General features: G+C 42.4%; 2 protein-coding genes across 2 annotated transcripts in view; one reads left to right on the top strand and one right to left on the bottom strand.

Moving 5' to 3' along the window:
• Positions 1-431: 431 nt before the first annotated feature.
• PMM2 (phosphomannomutase 2) lies at positions 432-4,926 on the top strand (the record flags this gene model as incomplete). The annotated part of the gene is made up of 5 exons (XM_010169327.1): positions 432-523; positions 1,241-1,340; positions 2,366-2,441; positions 3,599-3,714; positions 4,822-4,926. Coding segments are annotated over 5 exons (489 nt in total), but the record flags the coding sequence as incomplete, so codon positions are not given.
• A 3,326-nt stretch (positions 4,927-8,252) lies between these two features.
• Positions 8,253-21,773, bottom strand: part of LOC104525899 (calcium-regulated heat stable protein 1) — a 16,716-nt gene continuing 3,195 nt past the window's right edge. The window contains 2 exon segments of the mRNA XM_010169214.2: positions 8,253-8,415; positions 21,659-21,770. Coding sequence (XP_010167516.1) covers positions 8,253-8,415; positions 21,659-21,770 — 275 coding nt within the window.

The following is a 21,773-nucleotide window of genomic DNA, read 5'->3' as shown; positions in this document are numbered from 1 at the left end:
ATTAAATTAAAATTTTAATAAATTAAAAATATTTTTTAAAAATTTAATTTTCAAAAGAGATCCTAGCTGAAACTGCTGACTTGAGCAGGGGTTTCCAATTTACTGCAGTAACAATCTCCGTTTCTTCACAATTCGCTACAGTAGACATTAACTGCAACTTTTTGTTTAGGTCTGCTGTCTTTGGCCCACACTGTTTCCTTCTAAAGCACCTACTAGTAAGGACCACATTACCTGGGAGTTTGGTGTTATGGTTTAAAAGAAACAAAGTAAACAAAAAGTAAAATAAGAGCCTTTAGTTAGTACCCTGTGTGCATCAACTGACAGTTATTGAATGTGTGTTTCTAGACTATCCAGCGTCTGTGTTTTCCATGTGACTTGTTTTTAGAATCTCCACTTCTGGACTCTTGGTTGACTGGTATTTCTTTTGTTAGAACATTCAGGGTCACTTGGGTGAGGACATACTTCAAGATCTAATCAACTACTGCCTGAGTTACATTGCGAAGATTAAACTGCCCAAGAAAAGGTATGTGCATACACGCATCTCAGTGTCACCATGTTCTCCCGTGTTCTGGTGTTGAGCATCAGTATGTAAAGCAGACTGCTCAGCAAAATAGGAATAATTTGTGGTGTAGGAACACTGTATACATGAAACAGAGCTCAATCCATGCACACAAAGAGAAGCTCCCCACTGGAGCACAGAGTTTGAAATGCTGATTGAGCATTTTTATTTAAGAGGGAAGTAAGTTCAATTTGGAGGTAGGAGTATTTCCTTGACATGTTTGGAATTCGGCAGCACAATGTTTTCCAGAGATTAGAACTGTGCAGTAAGATCAGCTCTATGTGACATGAGGGTGCAGCTGCCCAAGACGTCAATATGTACCATATGTGAGGCTAGCTAGAAACATTGCCAAGACTGCTCTACATTTTGCTGCCAGACTGGCCTGTCAGGGTCTGAGAATTGGGTTGACAGGATGCTCCAGTCATACTTTTAAAACCAAATCATACTTTTAAAAGTCAGTAAGGATGATGTTGAGGTTACCAGATTCAGATAAAAGTCCAAAAGACTCCTTGATGCTAGAGGTACTGGTTCCTACACATTGTTTTTTATGCATACAATGAGAGGCTGAAGGAGACATCTGATTCCCATTGTCTTCAGAATTAAATGAAAGTTCTTTGTGATAGTTAGCATCTTGAGCAATTTCTCATCTATTTTCTGTCTCATTAATCAATTCCTTTTCAGGGGCACTTTTATTGAGTTCCGAAACGGGATGTTAAATGTGTCTCCCATTGGCAGAAGCTGTAGCCAGGAAGAACGAATTGAGTTCTATGAACTTGATAAAGTGAGTTACAACTCTTGAAAAATATCCAGCTCTTCTGGAAGAGGCAGTTATGGCCAGGTTATCGTTTTTTAAAAGCTTTCATACTCTGGAATTTTTTTCATTTTAATCCGTTCCATGTGGTTTAACTAACTTCTTAATTCAGAGTTCAGGAAATAATACACAATAGTTAACAATGATTACTTGCAGAAGAGGCGGGTTTGGCTCATGTTTCTTTTAACCCTATATCCCCAGTACCAAACACCTGCCTCCACACACAGGGTTCCTGAAAAACCCTGTTGTAGATAACACCATACTAACCTGGAGTGCTCCTTAGTATACCAGCCTATCCATTCAGATCAATAAAACTATGACTTTTCTTGTTCTCTTAAAGCCTTTTAAAGCAGAATTTAAAAGCTGAGGTCAAACTAGTCACCATTTCTTTTCCTTTGCACACAGCTAAGTGTGCAAGGCTGAAATGAATCTGAGCCATGATATCAGAGTTCTGTTCCCTGCTACAGCATAACAACTGTTTCTGACCTAATATAAAAACTGAAATCTACTTCCTCAAAAGCAGTCTTTGCCTGGGACTCAGTTAATGCATGCTGAGAAACAGAGCTAAGTCCAGGGCATTCTGAAAATGGATCTTCAAAATGGATCTTCAGATCTTACAAATCAGAAGATTAGTACCAGTTTTGAGACTCTTCCTGTGCCTCGGCCTCCCTGTTTGTAAAACTGAATTTTACTGGCAGCTGAAGCATACTTCTTAGTATTCTAAGGTTTTCAGATAGAATAGCAAATACCTCAGCATGTATGTGAAGGTTTGCTCTCATTTTTTTTTACAAGTTGGTAACAAATTAAAGTGGAAATTTGCTCAGCCTGCTTTCAGTAATAACAAAATATAGCTGTATCACACTGGTCCTGGTACTCAGACCTCTGGATATTTTGGGGGTGGTTTTTTGGGTTATCTTTTTATTGATGAATTAACACAGCATGTAACTGATGTTTGGTTTTGTGGTTTTTGTTTGGTTGGTTTTTTTTTTAAACAGAAGGAACATATAAGAGAGAAATTCGTAGCTGATTTACGAAGAGAATTTGCAGGAAAAGGCCTCACGTTTTCTATAGGTATCACATTTACAATAATTTCATTTAAAATGTAAATTAATTTACATTTCACTTAATATTCTCTTATGGATATGACATATCCTATCACATTGTGTGACAGTTATCTCTCTGAGGGTGGTTCCAGGCATTGCGTGCAAGACTGAACCTCTTTTTCCTCTTAGGCTTTAATTTGGTACATTTTAATTGACATCCATCAACAAAGCGAACTTCATTGCTTGTCATCAGTTCATTGTCTTTTAATGTCAGTTGTGTGATTGATTCTTCTCACTTTGAAACATATTACATGCTCCTGGTTAGTCAGAGTTGTTTCTGTGAATTGATTTTGATCAGAAACACTACATCAGTACTGTTCCAGTAGCCCTTGGTTCTCCAGTTCTGTAGCTGCATTGTGTGGGAGGAGGAAAAGAAAATCCAAAAGCAAGTGCAAGCTTAAAGAGAAAAGTGCTAATAAGGTGGAATTAATTTGCCATGCATTTTTAAATTTTTTTCTCTCTCTCCCAATATATTACCACATCACTGTTTCTCAGGATTATAAGAAAGTATGGCTGCCATTAGAGCTGTGGTATTGAAACACCAAGGCAGAAATGAACTGCCAGTAGAGTGCTCCTAAAGCATGTTGTAAATACCTTTGACATCCACTTTGACTGGGAATCGCACTTTTATGTATTGGTAAAGTCCAAGGATTTGGAACTGGAACAGCTGTTGTCCTGTTAGGCTGTGTTTAAAAGGCTGATTTCCTCCTTTTTCTGGTATGAAAACTTTAGAAGGTCCTTTGCATAAGACTTTCTGGCTGTACATACACTGATGGCTATATTCACTCATGTAGTTTCTTTCTAAAAATAAAAAGATTAAATGTAATTTTTTTAAAAAAAAGGTTCAGTTTGTTTGAGAGCAGTCAGTGTTTGGGAACACTAAGACACTAAGATTTTCATATTTGTTTAATGGGTAAATAATAATCTGTAAATCACAACTGTAATGACTGATACCCTGTAAAACACTCTAAGACTTAACTCCAGGGTCTCGGAACATTTTTGTGACTTCTGCAAAACTCCCTCTATGAAAAAGTCTTACCCAGTTTAGATTTTCCTCACTTGCTCTCCCCTCAGAAATGTGTTCCTATAATAAAACAAAGTTTGCTTGGTTCCTGTCTATCTTAGGAGGCCAGATAAGCTTCGATGTGTTCCCAGATGGCTGGGATAAGAGGTATTGCTTGGGAATCATTGCCAACGATGGATACAAGACTATTTATTTCTTTGGAGATAAGACTATGCCAGTGAGTATATTGTTTTGTATATACATTTCAGAGCTGCTCTTTTAAACCACAAGCACTGTAGGTTCTAACCAATGGCATTATGCCTGACAAGAACTGAAGGCAGATTATAAATGTGAGCACCTGTCTGTGTTTAACAGGCAACTCTGCAGGGTGATTCAGAGGCTTTTGAAAATACTGAGCAGAGACCTGACAGCAAGCACAAGGACTTGGACGAAATTAAGGCTGAGCATGGCCAAAGGACAGTGTCAGGCTAAGTTTTATAAGAAAAGGCTTAGTTCTATAAGAACTTCCAGTTTTATAACTGTAAGTTACAAAGAACTTTATAGTTTTATAAACTTAAAAGGCCAAGTTTTATAAGAAAAAGACAAGCTTTACATGGAAAGGGTTTTTTCCCCCCCTTGACACCAGCTGCAAAAGTCACCACTTGTCCCTTCTGGCATAGAGTTTATGGACAGTTGATGTTAAACCCTATAAAATGTACACAAATTAGGTACTGCTTCCTGTAGTGCATGAAGCTGCAGCTTTAAGGGACCTCTCTGCTCATGCAAGTGGCAGTGCCTGTGTTCCTCGAGCCAGCTGTGAAAGGACCTTTCAAATGTCACATCTGACCAGTAGCTAGCAAGGCCAAAACACTACTGCCATAGTGAAGGATCAGCAGTGTTAACAATCACTTAATTAAAAGGAAAGGAAACCAAGTTGGAAGGAAGAGGATAATGCAAGTAAGTTCCAAATACCGTGTGCTGGTACAGTGTTCTGTAACAAGCTTTACACTTTAATAGGAACAAGTAAACAATTTTTAAAAGTCAGTACTGTGTTGCTATACTAAAGAACATGGCTAAACTTATACTGAGAGTCCTACTCTTTCTAATGTGCAGGTCAGGGAGGTCTCAGGCAAGCGTCTGTGGTGTTGAGCAGAAGTTGAGCTATAACCACATGCTCAAAATGGTGGTTTGCAGTTTTTTAGCTTTCTGAAAGATATCTATCTCCGACATGACTGTGTTATGTCCCTTCTTTCTGTAATTTCCTCTATGTGGCCCTTTTCCACCCCCAGACTGTGACTATACATGAAGCTACATTAAATCCTCTTGTGCTGTTTTCTGTTGTTAGGGAGGGAATGACTATGAAATTTTCACAGACTCCAGAACAGAAGGCCACAGCGTCACATCCCCACAGGATACAAGAAGAATCTGTGAAGAGCTGTTTTTTAAATAAAGGACTTTTAGAATTCACAATTACGAAACGGTTAAGACGGCTTAAAGAACTCAAACCATCTTCATTCTCTATTGTTTTTCATCATTGGTCAGTCGTTACAGAACAGAAGCTGCTGCTTAAAAGATGAACATTTTAAGGGGTTTTTAAGTACTGCCTTATGCTATAAAGACACGAATTATAAGACAGTTGTGATTTTCTTGTTTAAAACTGGAAGATGAATAAAAGAGACAGGTTTTATTTCCTTCTGGGGGTGGGAAGGTAGAACTGAGCAGAAGTCCCTGACCTCACACATGTTCCAGTGCATGGTCAGAAGGCGTGATGAGCCTATCACCACTGGGAAGGCTGGACCAACTGGTGCTAAAGTTACCTCCTCAGTACAGTTCATGGTACCTACTTTTTTAAATCTAAAAAAATTTAAAAATTATAAAAGTTAATTAAAACAACTTGAGCATAGTAGCAAAATTACATTTCTGATTTTCCTGGTAAGACATTAAGTGTAGATGAGATTTTAGTACTAAGAAAAATGTTTCTCTTAAAATTCATGTTGAATCATGACAATCAGTGTAACTGTTACTACTTTTCTCATCTGGCATTAGGAAAGTAATCTTGTGTATGAACAGTTTAATTTAGTAAAGAATAAAATCTCATTTTATCATGAAGAATTACAATTTCAATTTGTCATTTTGGCAAATAAAATACATAAAGCAGACCTGCTGTATGCTTGCTGCCTGTCTGTACAAAGAAATGATTGACTTGAATCTTTCCAATTACAAAGTGCTTGCAGAAAAGCAGGGGGAACTGTAATGCCCTCATGTCTGCTAACGCCCTTCTCGTGTGCCTACTTCCACGGGGTAATTCAGCCTGAACCATTTTAATGGGAAGCAGACTTTGGACCAGAACCATCTGTAGTGCAGAGAAGCTCTTCAGAGATGGCCAGAGTTTAACAGCGGCTGCTTTGTGTGTACACCTAGGCAATGTATCTGATTATTTGGTTACTAATGCATGGTTGTTTCCTATATCTGCAGAAGTTACCTATGCAAAACATCCTGTGCGAGACCAAAACCAGATTTGTTTTCAGCCTCAACTACAATAATGTGTGTGCACGTACCTGCATATGTTCAAATCTTAAAAGTGAGCTTGCTAGGCAGTCTCACACAGCCACTGCTGACAGCTAAGGTTTATCTTCTGTCTCATGCCAACAGATGAGAAGCAGTTTGTCTCTCTGGGGGGGAGAAGAAACAGAAAACCAAACAAAGCAACCCACAAGTCCTAGTCCCTTGTTCCCATCTTATTTTCTCCAGTGTGAGTTTAAAGAGGGCAGGCACAAGATTTGCTGCAACATTTTTGAATACTGGCTGCTCTGTCTTGGGAGCCCCTTCTGAAATGTTCTGGCCTTCCTCCCCCCAGGCTATGCTATCCTTCCCTGTTACCCCCTACCATACCTTAATACAACTAATAGCTAATATTAAATATTATATAATGAAAAAAATGTATTTACAGAAGTAGTAGTATCTATTCTACATGAACCTGTTAAGCAGCTAGAAAACTTGCTAAATTACTCTCTCATCCCAGTCAGTTGATACTGCAATGCTTTTTAAAAACCTTTTAACTATCATAGAGGTGTGCATATGCAGGCACCTGCATTCTCCTCTGTCTTTAATGCTAATCATGCTTCAACACCGACTATGCAGAGAGCAGACTGAAGACATCTGTTAAAGCATTACAATGGTCACATTTATTGTAAAGCAAGCAGTATGCGACATTCCAATGAGCTGGACAGTGCTAAATGCACTACTACTAAGTCTTATGGTTAATAAAAAATAAACAAAACCTCACTACAGGCTGGTCGTTATCATGGACTACAGTGTAATACAGGTACAGCTAAGGTAAAAAAAGCCATCACAGCATTTACTAACCTCCATACATCTGTGCTCTCCCCAGGTCAGACCTCGGAACAGATCATCTGCTGTGAAGGACTTTTAAGACATTTCATGACAGCGAGCACTCACTGTTAAAACTACAAATAGGCACAAATAGGCAATGGAAGTTTTATGGTTTCACACAACTAACATGTGTATATCATGCCATCTCTTTTTTTTTTTTTTTATTTGCAAAGTCAATAAAAATTCACTGTTGGGAATATAATCGAGAAAAATGCTTCATTTGAAAAAAAGACAGCAAATAGGAACAGAACTAATTTAGTTGCAATACGATTACATGGAATCTTGCAGGCAGGGAAGAGTCAGGGCAAGAGTGACCATATCACAGCCTACCAAGAAGACTTCCAGGGAAACAGCTGCAGAATCTACTTCACCAAGAGAGCTGAGCCTGTTAATACTCGCACAGTATTTTATACATGGTCATCTGAACAGCATATAACTTTCTTTTCAGAAGTAGAGTTATTCTGCCTGCCCAGTGAAATACCATGGCAGACATTCAACTGTATGCAATCAAGAAGGTAATCCTCAGCTTTGTCTAAATTCAGACACAGTCAGAGGCTATGAAGTATCCACTACTCTACAGCTTTCTACCACTTACCTTGAAGCAATTTTTTTTTATTTGGGTTTGTTTGGGGTTTTTTCTTGTTTGTTTGTTTTTTAATACTGGCCTATAAAATCTTTTGCTAATCAACCATCAAGGCACCTAGAGTAAATTCACAAACAATCCAGGCTTTAAAACCACAACATCGCACACCTACGCAGACAAGCCGTTTGCACACGGCGCACCTGAAGGGCACCTAGCCATGGCCACCGGAGCGTAACCACCAGATGGAGATTTGCCACCCTGCGGCAGCTGCTCTGTTTGTGAGCTTCCTTCCACGAGGAAAACAAATTGCAGCAATGAAAGCCTCCTTCTCTCTCCTGCCAAGGCATTCAGGCACTGTTATCAGCAATAATTGTACTCCAACCCTTACAGAAGGGCAGCAGCTCAAGGGAACACAGTGCTCACACACCTCCAGGGTCTCGGAGTCATATCTGCGCTAGAAGAGCTCTCCTTCAAACCTCTCCCCGATTCCCCTGGGCATTTACTGGAATCAGTTCACAAGATGAAAGAAAAACCAAACCTCCCCCGCTCCACCAAGCACACAAACTAGGTCTCTTTAAAATACATTTTTTGTAAACACGTTACACTAGATTTTTTTTCTTAGTATTTGAATTGCCTTTTTTTTTTTCCAGGCCAGCTGTTAATTTTGGCCTGCTTCTGCTTTATTGACAATGCAGTATTTCCTCCCGCACAATACGTAGAATATTCTTAGGACAGGTCCCCTGCAGCCAGTTGTTGAGCAGTGACCACACAGGCAGCAGCTGCGCTCCCCCTGGGACGCCTCAAGAGCTGACAACATGCCCCGACCAGGTCTCGTGCTTGGTTCCAGGAGCTAGATGGGTGATCACCACCTCCACCGCCTGAAGCTTCTCGTTCTTCGGAGGGATGGTGCACATCTTGTAGGTGACCTCATCGCCTGCCACAGGAACATACTCGCCTTCGATACTGTGGAGAGGAAGCTTCAGTTAATCATAAATGACAAACACTCTTACTCTTTTGCAGCTTATTTAAATTTTTATCATAATGATTATCTTAGGCGCTCAAGATATTTCAGGGGGTTTTTTTATAGAGCCCATCATCTACCAAAGCTTGAGGTGGATTTTGGTTGTCTTACATCAAAAGCCTATGAAAACACTATAAAGTCTTACATCAAAAGCCTATGAAAACAAAAGTCTTACATCAAAAGCCTATGAAAACACTATAAACACCACCACCCTCCTAAAAAACAAACACAAAAAAACTTCACACTCTAATATGCCTTAAAAAAAATAAATCAGCTGAGCACGGCCCTGGACAATGTTGCTGCGAACCTCGCAACCCCCTCTTACCTGCTGGCAGCACTAGAGGGCAGGGCTGACACTGTTTGACACTTCGTTTGGGGCTTTGGTTTTTTAAACTATAAGAAGTTTATTTTTTTCCCCTCCTCTCATGCTCTTAAAGTTGTGGATTTTTTTATTTTTTCTTCTTTTTAAAGAAGGATTGTACCATGCCAGTCATTGATTTTACCTTTGGGTTCATCTGAGTTATGAAGAAAAAAAAAGAAAAAGCCCACATAAGACACAGTGTGGAATACTTCAAAATTACTTGCTGTGAAAAAAGATAATTCTGTGACCCTGACACGTTACACCACAGAAACTTCCCTTCAGCATCCAGCACTTAGGAAGATTTCCAAGAATCGCTCACTCCTACCCAGTCACTACCAGCATGATGAGGTGGGAAACATGCACTGCAAACAGTGGGAAATGGCAAAAGGGCTGTCACCTTCTGTCCAGAACTATGTACTGATGAATCAGAAACACAAAGGGTAACAGCCTCCCTCGCTTCTGCCACTGTGTGCAACATCAGAGCTTTTTAATAAAAATCCCAGCATGTGCCAATGAAGACAGGCAGAGATGCTTTCCAACCTGCATTACCTCGATTCTCTGACAGCAGAAAGGATGCTACTTCACCTTTCTTTAAACATATGTACACGATCCCATGCTCAGGTTCCCCTCCTCTGATAACCTAGACTCTAGATTTCTTGTTGTTTGAGGTTTTTTTTCAGTGTTTCTCAGCAGCTTTTGTATTTCTGAACAGATAAACACCCTTGGGTTTGTTACTTGCCTTCACTGGGAGCATACTCACACCAGCCAGGAATTTTACCCCACAAATGTTTCTGTTATTGCAGGGACCTAAGATTTTAGCAGTGCCCTTCATAGTCACTCTCATCTTAAAACCTGTTATTGTTATGGCTTTTCCGTTGCCGGAAAGGCTGGCAGGAGTAATAGGAGGTAAATATACTGTCACTTACTGACAGCTGTAACTTCACATCAGATTTTGCCTCTCCTCACAGTTCTGCAGAACTGCTTCAGCTTCATGAAAACTCGCACTGCCTCTCCTGCATCTCCTGCACTGCCTCTCCTGCATCTCCTGCACTGCCTCTCCCCCACCCATCTCCCTCTAAGGGCTGCCTCAGCTTCTGCTCCCCTCTGACCTGCGCATCGTGACTGCTGCACAGGGAGCTGGTGCATCGGGCTGCAGCTGAGCAGACGCAGCCTGTTCTCAGGGATGAAATGGGCTAAAGCAGGCAGGTACAGAGGAAACCAAAACTGACCCGCAAATTATAACTCCTCCCACGGGAAAATCAGAAGCAAAGTCATTGTTTGCTAACTGATTGTATCAATGTGATATTGAAAATGCTCCTGTATTTATACACAAATATAAAAAAGCTGCTACAAGGAGTTAAAGGCATTCCCAAGGCCTGCAGCTTGAAACACATGTTCTTCAGGCTTTCTTTTCCTGGGCTAAACCCCTACTCCAGAGCTGCCTGTGCCTGTGGGAATCAGACCCAAGAGGGTATGGCCTAAGCTGAACTCTTCAGAGCAGTGCCTGGGAAAATGGCAGTAAATTGAAGGCAGAAAAATTATTTGCAGAAAAGTCAAGATAAAGCCTCCTTCATCAGACCTGACAGCCCTTTCCTCCCCACACAGACTGATCCAACTGACCTTTATTTACTTCCAAAGGCTCCAGGATAACCTGTCAGCCCAGTCCTGTGTCACACTGGACAGATTATGTTCAAGCTCCCACATACAGACGCTTGCTATGGCTGTCCTCTTCAGTTACTGCCTTCATTTATACCCCACCACCCCCATTTCTAACAGTTTTAAGGTTTCTTCAGGTGTGAAGGGGCTGCACACCCAATACTTACTGTCCTTTCAGGAGCAGAGATTTGACAATAAAAAATTTACCTTTTTTACCGCCAAAGGAATTTGTCACCCAATTCTCTGCAGCTTTCCCTGATTTTGAAACAGAGGATTTCAAGCAAGAATGAGAAGATGCTACTTGTACTGTCTCAGAGCCTCACAAGCAGACATGAAGCCTCAAGAAGAGACACAAGAGAGAGTCAAACCACAAGTGAAAATAGGAATATCATGTAAAAAAAATGACATCATCTTTCCCACTTGAATTTCTTGAATGACCCCTTATTGCCAAAAAAAAAAATGTTGCTGTTGAGCTAAAAACACATTACCACGAAAAAAAAAAAAAATGTTGCTGTTGAGCTAAAACCACATTACCATGAGCGGTAACTTACAACACAACCCATGGATGATGTCAGTCCCACCTGAGGAAGGTGGAAGGCACTACAGCACAGACATTTTACCCGTACAAAGGAACACAAGACTAGCAAAACACAGTGAGCAGAAACATTTCCCAGCTCAGATGTATTGAACACAGACAACAAGAGCCGAAGCGGAAAGTCTACACTGTCTCAAGTACAGCTGAGCCACGGGAACAAGTTGTAATAAAACATGTTTCTTCATGTGGCCTGGAGCACCAGGACCAGCTGTGGACAGTGAACATGGGGCAGGAACTAAAGTAGCATTTCCTCTAATCATTACAGCTGCCCACTCCACAGCCCCAGGTCCTGCCTTTGATTCCTGCAGAGGATGAACACGCACAGTGAGCGGTGAGCTCAGAGTCACCACTTTGCAGGCATCAAATGAAACGGATGCCCTGCCCAGGAAGGGATCTCACATTGAGCCTGAAAGCTCCTGTAAAACAGGATGAGACGTAGTTAGCAAAATAAACATTTGAAATCTGCAAAAGATATCAGTAGGCATGGTTAACATAGAAGGAAAGAGGATTCACACTCTCTCCTGAAGCACCAAAGATGTGCCAATGAAAGGCAGTATTTTAAGCTCCTGAAAAAGAGATAAATTAGTTATCACTTGAGTGCTAAAAAAGATGGGGGTTTTGTTGGGGTGAGTTTAGTTTAAAACTGAAATGTGAATAAACACCAGAAGAGTTTCTGGTAAGAAAGGGGTTGTAGGTGTACTGGCAACCAAAGTGATCCTGGTTTTTCAAGAAATGAAGAACAAGTGCATCAGTACAGGCACAGAAATGGTATGCCTAATGTATGACAGGCTGCAGTCAGGGAGAGGAGGAGCAAAGGGACCAACCCAGAGTGGAGGACACACACTCAGCTATCACTGAGAGCCACTGCATCCCTCAGCACTCGTTAGATGACTGGTTGGAGTAGCTGTCTACAGCCCCTGGTCTGCACAGGGAAGAAACCAAACCAAACCAAACATTTGCTGACCCAAATTTCTTACACGTGAATCATGAGGTTAATTACTCCTGTTCCTTCTTCTAAACAGACCACATTAGCCCCAAAATCTGCACAGCCCTAAGCACTACCCAGAAGGGTACACTCTTCTCCATCAGAAAGCACTTCTGACTGGACAGAGCACTATGCTGACAGCATCAGATCCTGTCTTGGTTTCCTTCCTTATCCAAACTAACACTACAAGAGAGGAAAGGTTGTCATAAAACCTCATTCAACCCAAACATGGCTGCTTCTTGTCCCCTAGTTTGCCTTATTTCTTTCCTTGTTTGTTGAGGTGACCCCACCTCATCAAGACCAAGTCTGTCCTTTGCACAGCTGTCTAAAAAGGTTGTGGCCACACAAACAGCTCAAATTTAATTTTCTTCTTTTGGCCTTTCAACTTTTCTCCCACAGGTCAGACATCCTTTTCTTTCCTGCAGTTTTCTGATTACCAGTTACTCTTGGTGCCTACTGAATACAAGATCATTAACTCATTGCCCCCAGTGCACATGAAAAGCACGAGGACAAAGGTCTTAGCTTGCAGCCCGAGTAAACCTGTCTGTGAGCAGTGTTCCCAGCACAGTGTTTACCCACCAAATGCTGCTTCTGGGATAGGTGTAGACATACTCCAGCATTGTTATCGCTACGTGATGCTTAGAATCTGGAACAAACACCCAGGTTGTGCAGTACTTCTGGTGGGGTCAAGAAAGAACAATATAATGGCACTTGAAAGGTGATGAGATGGTATGGGACTGGAGACATAGCCCTACACAAAGCTGCAGGAAGATCCTTCACCAGGAAGCAATTCCCTTAAGGGCTGGGAGGTAAATGAACTGGAAAAGATCAGAGAAAGTAAACAGACACCTTGGAACAGACTCAGCCTACAACAGACACTCTGTATACAACATAAGTTACCTGGGTAATTTAGTCGAGGAAGTTAAACATGGCCTTTTTGATGTAATATACTGATTAAATATTTTTAGATCTGTATTTTTTACTTTTACCCTAGCTATATATTAAATGTTGATCTAGAGGTAGCTGGAGATTTTTCACTGCTATTTAAGAGACTGATATGCCTGTTCTGTTCAAAATAATGGATATCTATGTATCCAGGAACTTTAAGACATGTCAAAAAATTAAGCTAAAAATAGGAAATGCTTTCCTGATGTTAGTGTCAGCGTGAGACACAATAGAGTGAGCTTTAGATTATCCAGCAACTCCCATTTCCCAGCTCAGCGCCAGTCTAGTACGTTGGAGCATTTTATCCTGCACTATTTTTAGGGAACTGGGAGGTTATTAGGAAATTAGCTAAATAAGGAATGTTCTAGTTCTTCCTTCTCATAGCTGCTATTCATATTCCAGGGCTCTAGTTAAACCTCTTGGGACAAAAACTAAGTCACATGGAAACATTTTTGAACAAGAGTTTTCAGTGAACTCAGAGTCTTGCTGGTCAACAAGTCTGCCATGGATCACACCGCGTAGCCACTTCCCATGGATCAAAGGGCTGTGTTATCCTGTGGGCTTCTTAAATCTCATTTAACGCCTCAACACACCTCCCAGGAAACCCCTATTTTTATTAAACAGCAGGACATGACAGAGTAATGAACTATTATTAGTTACTAATCCTGAGTGCCCTCCCATGCAGTCCCGGGGTAAGCCGACAGCGCCAGCATTCATCACCAAAGCCAGTGACAACCTTATGAAGGCAGCTGGCAGGCAAAACAGAAGCAGGGCTGCCTCTCACCCACCAGTCACACTCATAACTGGGACAGACAAGTGAGGAAGAGGTCCAAACACAGAAGAATCCAGCTGTTAATATCCAAGGTCTCTGCTACAGGACTGCCCTGGTCTCTGTGCCACTATAGAGAGATCTCCCAGGAGCTGCCTTGTCTAGGACAGAAGCTGCGCTTCACTCCCAGTACAGCGGGTGCATCCTTGTCTTTGCCCAGTTCTCTACTGAGATCTCTAGTCATGGTTTCTGAATCCATGTTCAGGGATGGTTATGGGTCTATATCTACTTTTAGCAGCTAGTTCAACGCCAGGCAGCACACCACACACCATGAGGAAGAAACTGGTGATCACGAGAGGCAGAGCTTTCCAAGGATGCCTATGTGGACTCAGTCAAAGGTAAAATGCCTGTCCCTGCAAGCATCCAACTTGGATCCTGTCACAATAACACCTACTGTCTGCATCTGGAAACCAAAGCCCAGGGCAGTTATGTTCTGTGTTCACTAATCACAAAGAACCTCCATCCTCAGGTGACCACATCCGCCTTCAACGTCCACTGTGCACCTTGCAACTAGAGTGTAAGTCTTGGCTTTGACTATTATGGATTCCATCATTCAGGTGCAGATTCTGGGAAGGTTTTGCTACAATCACAGCGAGCTGTCTCTCCTGCATGCACCAGTGCAGCATGTGAGTTTTCTGAGCCAAATATGGGAGTGTGGAGAATCCTTAGGAAAAGCCTGTCCACGTTCTACTCATTTCCAAGCCCCTCTCAAGCGAGATGTGGTATTTGACTGCCCCTCCTCCCCACCCCAGATAATCTGCTGATTTTAGACACTTCAACAGATGCAGCAAGGCACCAGAAAGGGAGCATGTCCGGAAGGAAGTGTGCAGCCCAAAGCCGGCAAGTCATCAAGTGCTTTAAATATTTTGAAGGAAATCAGAAAGCTCAGATTTGGCTTCCCAGCAGTCCCAAAGCAGTTGGCTGCAGCCAGCAGAAACTGTTTTGCTTCTAGTTCACAGAAAAGGCAGAGGCCAGAAAGGCTCATACTCTCAGCTCAGATTCAGCACTCTGTTTATAATTACCAGTTCATTTCCAACCCATATTGTTATGCATCACAGAAGAGCCAGGAGATGTGGCACTAAGGCTTTGTGTTAAACATAGTGATCTGGCAGAAAATCAAAGGAAAGAAAAGAGCGCGAAGAGATGATCCCTCCATGGGCATGGAAAGCTCAAAGCCAGCTCCTCAATGCAGCAGGACAGCAGCAGGGACGCAGCTGGGTTCCACCCTGCAGGAAGATGCAGCTGATGGTACACCTCCAGCATACTGAGAAACTGAGGTGCAACAGCAGAATGGGGCCGTACCCCCACCCGGGAGCCCACTGAGAAACCATTTCTGTTCTGTTCTGTTCAGTACTCCTGAGTCACAGGCACTAGAAGCATAATCTCCTGAGATCACAACACAACGCACAGCAAACTCAGGATCTCTCCACAGACCCAAGGATGCTGTGTGTCAATGTCCAGGGGGAAATATAACATCAATTGTCCAAAGCTACCACTAAGCACGGAATCAGGAACCCAGCCTGAAGGAAGGCCTCTCTGCAATGCAGCATTTTCTCCTTCAGAGCCAAGTACTAGCAAGCTGCACAAAACCCACAAGCACTGCACATATTTTTTTCTGTTCCATTAAATCAGCTGCTTTTGCAAAATAAAATCTTTAAAAAAACAAGAGTGAGGTCATTTATGCATCACTGCTCTCTGGTGAACTACCTCCTCACCTTGTCCTTGCAGGTACACAGGCTTCAGGCCAAATCCCAGTCAAATGCAAAAGCCTGGAGAGTAAGAATATCCATCATATGCACGCTCCCAAATACACTGGGAAAACACAAGAGTGGGATTCTTACGCAGTGCTCTGAAGCACATCATTTGGTCTGCTGCTAGACACCCCACCTTCCCCCATCCCCCTTGCTCCGTGCCCTCAGGACCCCTGTGGAAGGTGAGCTGACACCAACCTGTCTGTACAGGCAGCCACCCCCAGCACAAGGGGGGACCTCAGCAGCCAGCACTGCAGGGATTACCTGTCTGCTCTCTGGAAACATGCCACGTCCACAGGAAGAGGGGGAAGCTGAAGAGCCACCAGAGCCCTTACATTTCAGTAACAACCAAACCAGCTCCTCTTTGTGAGAGCTGACTTACACCCGCTATGAAATAGCAGAGGAGGTAAGATATCGAGGAGAATACAGTTCTCAGCACTGACACTATAATAACACCATCAGTTTGGTGGCAGTGGATGATGATACAGGCTGTTGGAAAGGAAAGCATTAACAGCACATGTCACTATTAAAAACGTAGTTAAAGGCTTTTAAAAAAATTCACTGCAGGCAAATGAATATGCCTTTGCTTCCAGTTTTCTAGAGACATTTTCTGGAATTACCATCTCAGCGACTCCTCCATCCCCACGTTTGCCAGCTAGGGTTTTACACTCACTACTAGCAAGCACATTTTGTTTTCTGCTCTGGAGAAGGGCAAAGTATTAAACTGAGAAAAAAGAATCTCACCACATCCAACAAACCAGAGCATCTTCCTCACACAACTGCTTATACCAACATGAGAAGTGTTTCCAGTGAACAGGAGGAAGCAGGGCTCGCTGCACAGGCACTGCGGCTGGTGCTCTGGCTGGGTGGCAGGGGTGCAACAGCTTTATTGCAGCTCCCGGTTGTGTGTCTGCAGGCAGGAACAGCCGCTCAGGTCGGTGTGCAGGAGCTGGCTCCAATCTGTCCATCTCGAGTCCCCAACGGCATTGCAGTTGTGGTACCGGGTTTCAGCTGCAGATGTTTTACCCACAGACCGACCCAAGAAGGTGCCAGGAAGCTCCTACCACCTGCAGTGGCTGTCGCCAGAGCTGCCACCGTGCCCCTACCTGCTGCAGGAGGACAGCTCAAAAGGAAACGCTACCACCTACCAGCGTCAGCATTTCCAGAGAACTCCAGGCTGCCCTGGTTAATTGCAGTTTTGTACATTTGTACCCAGCCAGTTAAAAAGCAGAACTGGCTCCACACAACTGTTACCAAAACCCAAACCAAATCTTCTCTGCAGTCTTCAGAGCCACTCGTTAAAACAGCCAGCCACACAGACAAAAAGCACCTTTAAAACCTGCATTTCAAACTGGCATTTCTTACACTGTATATCTACCCACACCTGACCGGTCCAGATTCACAGCAACGCAGCTTTGCTGCAAGTTCCACTCATAAAACATGTCCACATGCCCACACTCACCTTAAACTCTCTCTCAGATGGTGAAATAAAAAATTTTGCAGATGCCAAGTGAAGACTTTTGAATGCCACATATAGTCGACCTTATTTTTAGGCTAATGCTCACTTACGGAAATGCCACGCTAAGTGTTATTATCTTACAAAAATAAAGCTACAGGAAAGAGACATTCCATTTTAGGGAAGACATTTTCATTGAAGTGTAACCTTACAGCTCCCCAAAGCTTAGAGAAAAAAAAAAGTTTAATTCCTCAAATTAAATGTTTATGTTTAAAATCATATTAATCTGCAAGATAGGCAGCTGGTCCCAAGGCTCAAAATCTTCACTAATCATCACAGCTGAGTGATGAGCACAGAGGAACAGTCTATCTTGCTGAATCCAAACTGGTGTACCATTTTATCCACGCTCCTGAAATCCTAGCTTTCAGGCAGAACTGATTCAGGAGAAATATTTCTCTTTCATTTCACGAGTAGATGCCTATACCACACAAACAGTGAACAGACTGATGCCTCTCTCAGGTTCAGGTTTAACTGAGTAAAAGAGGTAGAAAAGAATCACAAGCAGTATCTCAAAACTCACATGACACAAACCTGAGTCACTGGAGTCGCCTGAGTCACAGTGATGGTTACAGAATGCTGCTGCAATAAGCAATACCCATTAATAAAGAGCAATGTTTCTAATTCACTGTGAAATAAACTGAAAGGCATTATTAATTCATCTTTCCAGTGTTGCCTTGCATCAGAATTAAGACTGTGATACCATCACCCTCTAGCACTAAAAGCTGTTTCCAACAATTCAAATACACTCAGAGTAATTAAAGAACACAATGTGCTGAAACCTTCAGGGCTTCAATATTAGCACTTTTTTACTAACAGGCTGAGGCAGAAACATCAGCTATTTTTTAATTTCAGCTCTGAGACAGTACCTACATAAGAAACATTTAAAACACTGTCCCAGTCCTGGTTTAATAGGAAAAAAAACCTGTTCGCTTCAAAGGAGCAGAATTGAGTGTAGAAAAGTTGCATAAAGCACACCCTTCAGTCCTACAAAATTCATATGAACTAACCTCGGTAAAATGTTTCTGAAAGAACAAGAACAGTCTTTGAGCACAAAAATGACAGGCTTAAAGAGGAAAGGCGTAATTTACTTGCTGTGGAGATGGAAGGAGGGATGAAGGGTCATATTGAAAGCAAGGGAGACATCAGTTAAATACCAGAAACAATTAAGAGCCAAGTCTGTTAACTACAGGAAGAGATCACCCAGGGAGGCAGTGGATCCCCAGCACTCAAACTGTTAAGAGTGCATCAAGTAAAGCACCTGCCAGAAAGGCACAGGCACCTGCCAGCAGTGGATGGGGTCGAGGAGGTCCCCTCCAATCTTCTCATCTACAGTAACCCTGAAAGTCTGCAGCGCACTGCAGCATGGTGTATGGAGACATTCCCCACCCACGTGAGCATTAGACTGAAATGAAGTAACTGAAAATGAAGAGAAGCAGCCTGGTCCAGCAGGTAGGGCACTAAGTTGAGCCCTGGGAAGCCGGAGCTCAGGCTGAAGGTTGTACTTGAGTGGGCCAGAGCCCGTCACCCCCTGCCCACGCAGCAGCTCCCCCCCTCTCATCCTTTATCTGCTCCAGTGTTCCCATGCAGGGCAGCCTGAGGCCACGGCTGGGTGAGGGAACAAACAGAGAATTTGACACGTGGCAGCAAAATAAACACGCTGAAAATAGATCAAGAAGTGTGATTGCCCATGAACTTTTACAACCTTGGTGGCTTGTTCAATAGCATTTTTAGGATAGACTGAGTGGGTGGAAGAAAGAGGAAGGTGGCACACCACATTCAGGGCATAATTACTTAAATATAGCTTATTGATGGCTCGCAGTCAAAGCATTTGAAAGCATATGGGATCGATACACCAACTAGCACAGCCCACGAGAGGGGATGCCTGTGAGAGGGGGCCTCTCGCACAGACACCAAAATCACAGCACACAAAAAATGTTTTTAATAATGTCGTAACGGATTTCAGTACAGGAGACATATGGGAGTCTTCAACAGCCAAACAGAAAAACATCACTGGACTTTCTAAGAATTAGAGCTGACTGGAGGGGGATTGAGGGTAGGAGCAGTTAGTGTATCCAGAATCATGTACTGGGGTTTGGGCCCAGAGAGAAAGATGTGTTGGGCCACAGGATAGGAACTGGGGAACACCTGAGAGATTAGTTCATATTCCATCTAGACAAACAAAGGGCAGTCCCAATCAACAAGGTATCTCTAGGGTTTTAAAAGGGTTAATGTCACATAACAGAAGAAAATTTTACCGAACTAATTGGAAGAGAAAATGTAGAAGAAAAAAACAAGACTGAAAATAGACAGTTCCTTAAAAAAGAATTCATTAGAGGGCTGAGAATTCATGTTTCTGTGAGAGGGTTGTTTTAACTAAACCCTTGCTGATCCATAACTGTAGAGGTCAGACTAGATGTTCACAGTAACATTTTTAAACTGTGATATAATAAATGCTATTTTTAAGTTATTCAAAAATTAAGGAGAAATTGTGCATTTGTATTAGACAAAAGAAAAAGAAGGTACTAAACATTTCCTTGGGTTGAACATGTAAGTTGGACTACTCAGCCTATTTGCACCCATGAGTCCTAAAAAGCTTTGGTTTGCCAATGCCCATCACGCAGTAACACTTCAGAAAACTGGAAAAAGGCCAACGTGCTCCTTCTCCAAGGACACATGCTACACACACAAGCAGGGAAGATAGCTGGGGCAACGTGAATAACTTTGGTAAGGCTTTTCATAGAATCATAGAATAGTTTGGTTGGAAAAGATCATTATGATCATCTAGTCCAACTGTAAACCCAGCATTGCCAAGTTCACCACTAAACCATGTCCCCAAGTACTACATCTACACGTCCTTTAAATACCTCCAGGGACGGTGACTCCACCACCACCCTGGGCAGCCTGTTCCAATGCTTGACAACCCTTTCAGTGCAGAAGTTTTTCCTAATATCCAACCTAAACCTCCCCTGGCACAACTTAAGGCCATTTCTTTTTGTCCTGTCACTTGTTCTTTGGGAGAAGAGACCAACACCCACCTCACTACACCCTCCTTTCAGGTAGCTGTAGACAGTGATAAGGTCTCCCCTCAGCCTCCTCTTCTCCAGGCTAAACAACCCCAGTTCCCTCAGCCGCTCCTCATGAGGTTTGTTCTCCAGCCCCTTCACCAGCTCTGTTGCCCTTCTCTGGACACGCTCCAGCGCCTCAATGTCCTTGTAATGAGGGGCCCAAAACTGGACACAGTACTCGAGGTGCAGCCTCACCAAAGCTGAGTACAGGGGAAGGATGACTTCCCTGGTCCTGCTGGCCACTGCTTCAGCATTGTAAACAACAGGTAGACTAAAAACTGGTGATAGATCTAAAAGAAGTTACTGGAGAATAAATACTGAGCAATCTTAATACATGCCTGCAGAGACCAGTTTCAGCCCCAATGCTGGTCAGCATCTTTATCAAGAAACAAATACAAAATTGTCTATTAAACCTTGCAGATTAACCAAGCAAAACTGCAAGGTTTAATATAATGTTTAATAAATAACAATCTGCAAGGTTTAATATAAATAATGTTTAATAAATAACAAAGACAGTGGAGTCATGGAGCATGATCTGGATTCCTTGGCAGGCAGGGCCTATTCAAGTAAGATGTGCTGCAGTGCAATCAAATGTGGTCATACATCTAGGAACAAGGGACACAAACACTGCTGTCAGGGATGTCTGGGACTGCACCAAACTCAGACACTGCAAAGGATGCTGAGGTCAGAGCAGATAAGCAACTTGGCAAAAGACTAGGGACAAGAGAGCTAATGTGATTATGGGATGTACAGAAAGAGTAACCGAGCAGGAGTCTGGAGGAGATTTTATCTCCATATGCTGGAAGTATGTGTACAGTGTATTGTTCTAAAATTATATTTAATTTCTACAGCACATTTAGAACTAAAAGAGACTGGAAAGACTGTTTCAGACTGGAGAAGAAATTCTCAGCGAGGGACTTGAAAAGCTTAATCTGTTTAGTTTATCAAAAGGTACATTCAGAGGTGATGGTTCTCAGTGTGCTCTAGGCAAAAAGTGGAGATACTAATGCACCCTTTAACAGAGAAAGTTTTAGTTATAAGCTGTCCAAAACTGAAGCTAAATAAATCCAAGGAAGTAATAAAGTATGACTTTTCTTAGCAGTAAAGGTAATTAACCTTTAGTTTTATAATGGTACAAGCAGTGCAAGGTAAGAGTAGTGAATTTTCAGTGTTATAAATCTTTAGATTAAAACTGGATACTGCATTGTTTCAGGTAAATACAAGTTTCTGAGTCTGCATAAAACTGCACAGTTTATTTAAGAGATTTGAGAGGTTTATCTTCTAGTTTTTAACTCAACAGCTTTATAGTCAAACACGAAAAGTACAGCATAATCAATCACTGCCAGTAACATCTGCATAACTCCTCTCTGCTGAAGTAAGGGTGACAGGTTATAAACCATTCTTGTATCTGAAACATCAGAAGTATTCAGTAATTAGGGCAAACCAAAGTTCCAGCCTTCCTCGGCCACCCAGACGACTTACTCAGAGATGTGTACAAAGATGTCAGGCCCTCCATCTGCAGGGGTAATGAAGCCATGGCCTTTGGAACGACAGAAGAACTTACAGACACCTTTGTAGATGGGACCCTCTGATGCTC

The sequence above is a fragment of the Antrostomus carolinensis genome, unplaced genomic scaffold (genome assembly GCF_000700745.2).
Source record: "Antrostomus carolinensis isolate BGI_N321 unplaced genomic scaffold, ASM70074v2 scaffold10080, whole genome shotgun sequence".
In the NCBI taxonomy this organism is placed as follows: domain Eukaryota; kingdom Metazoa; phylum Chordata; class Aves; order Caprimulgiformes; family Caprimulgidae; genus Antrostomus; species Antrostomus carolinensis.
This window is presented reverse-complemented; position numbering and strand designations above follow the sequence as displayed.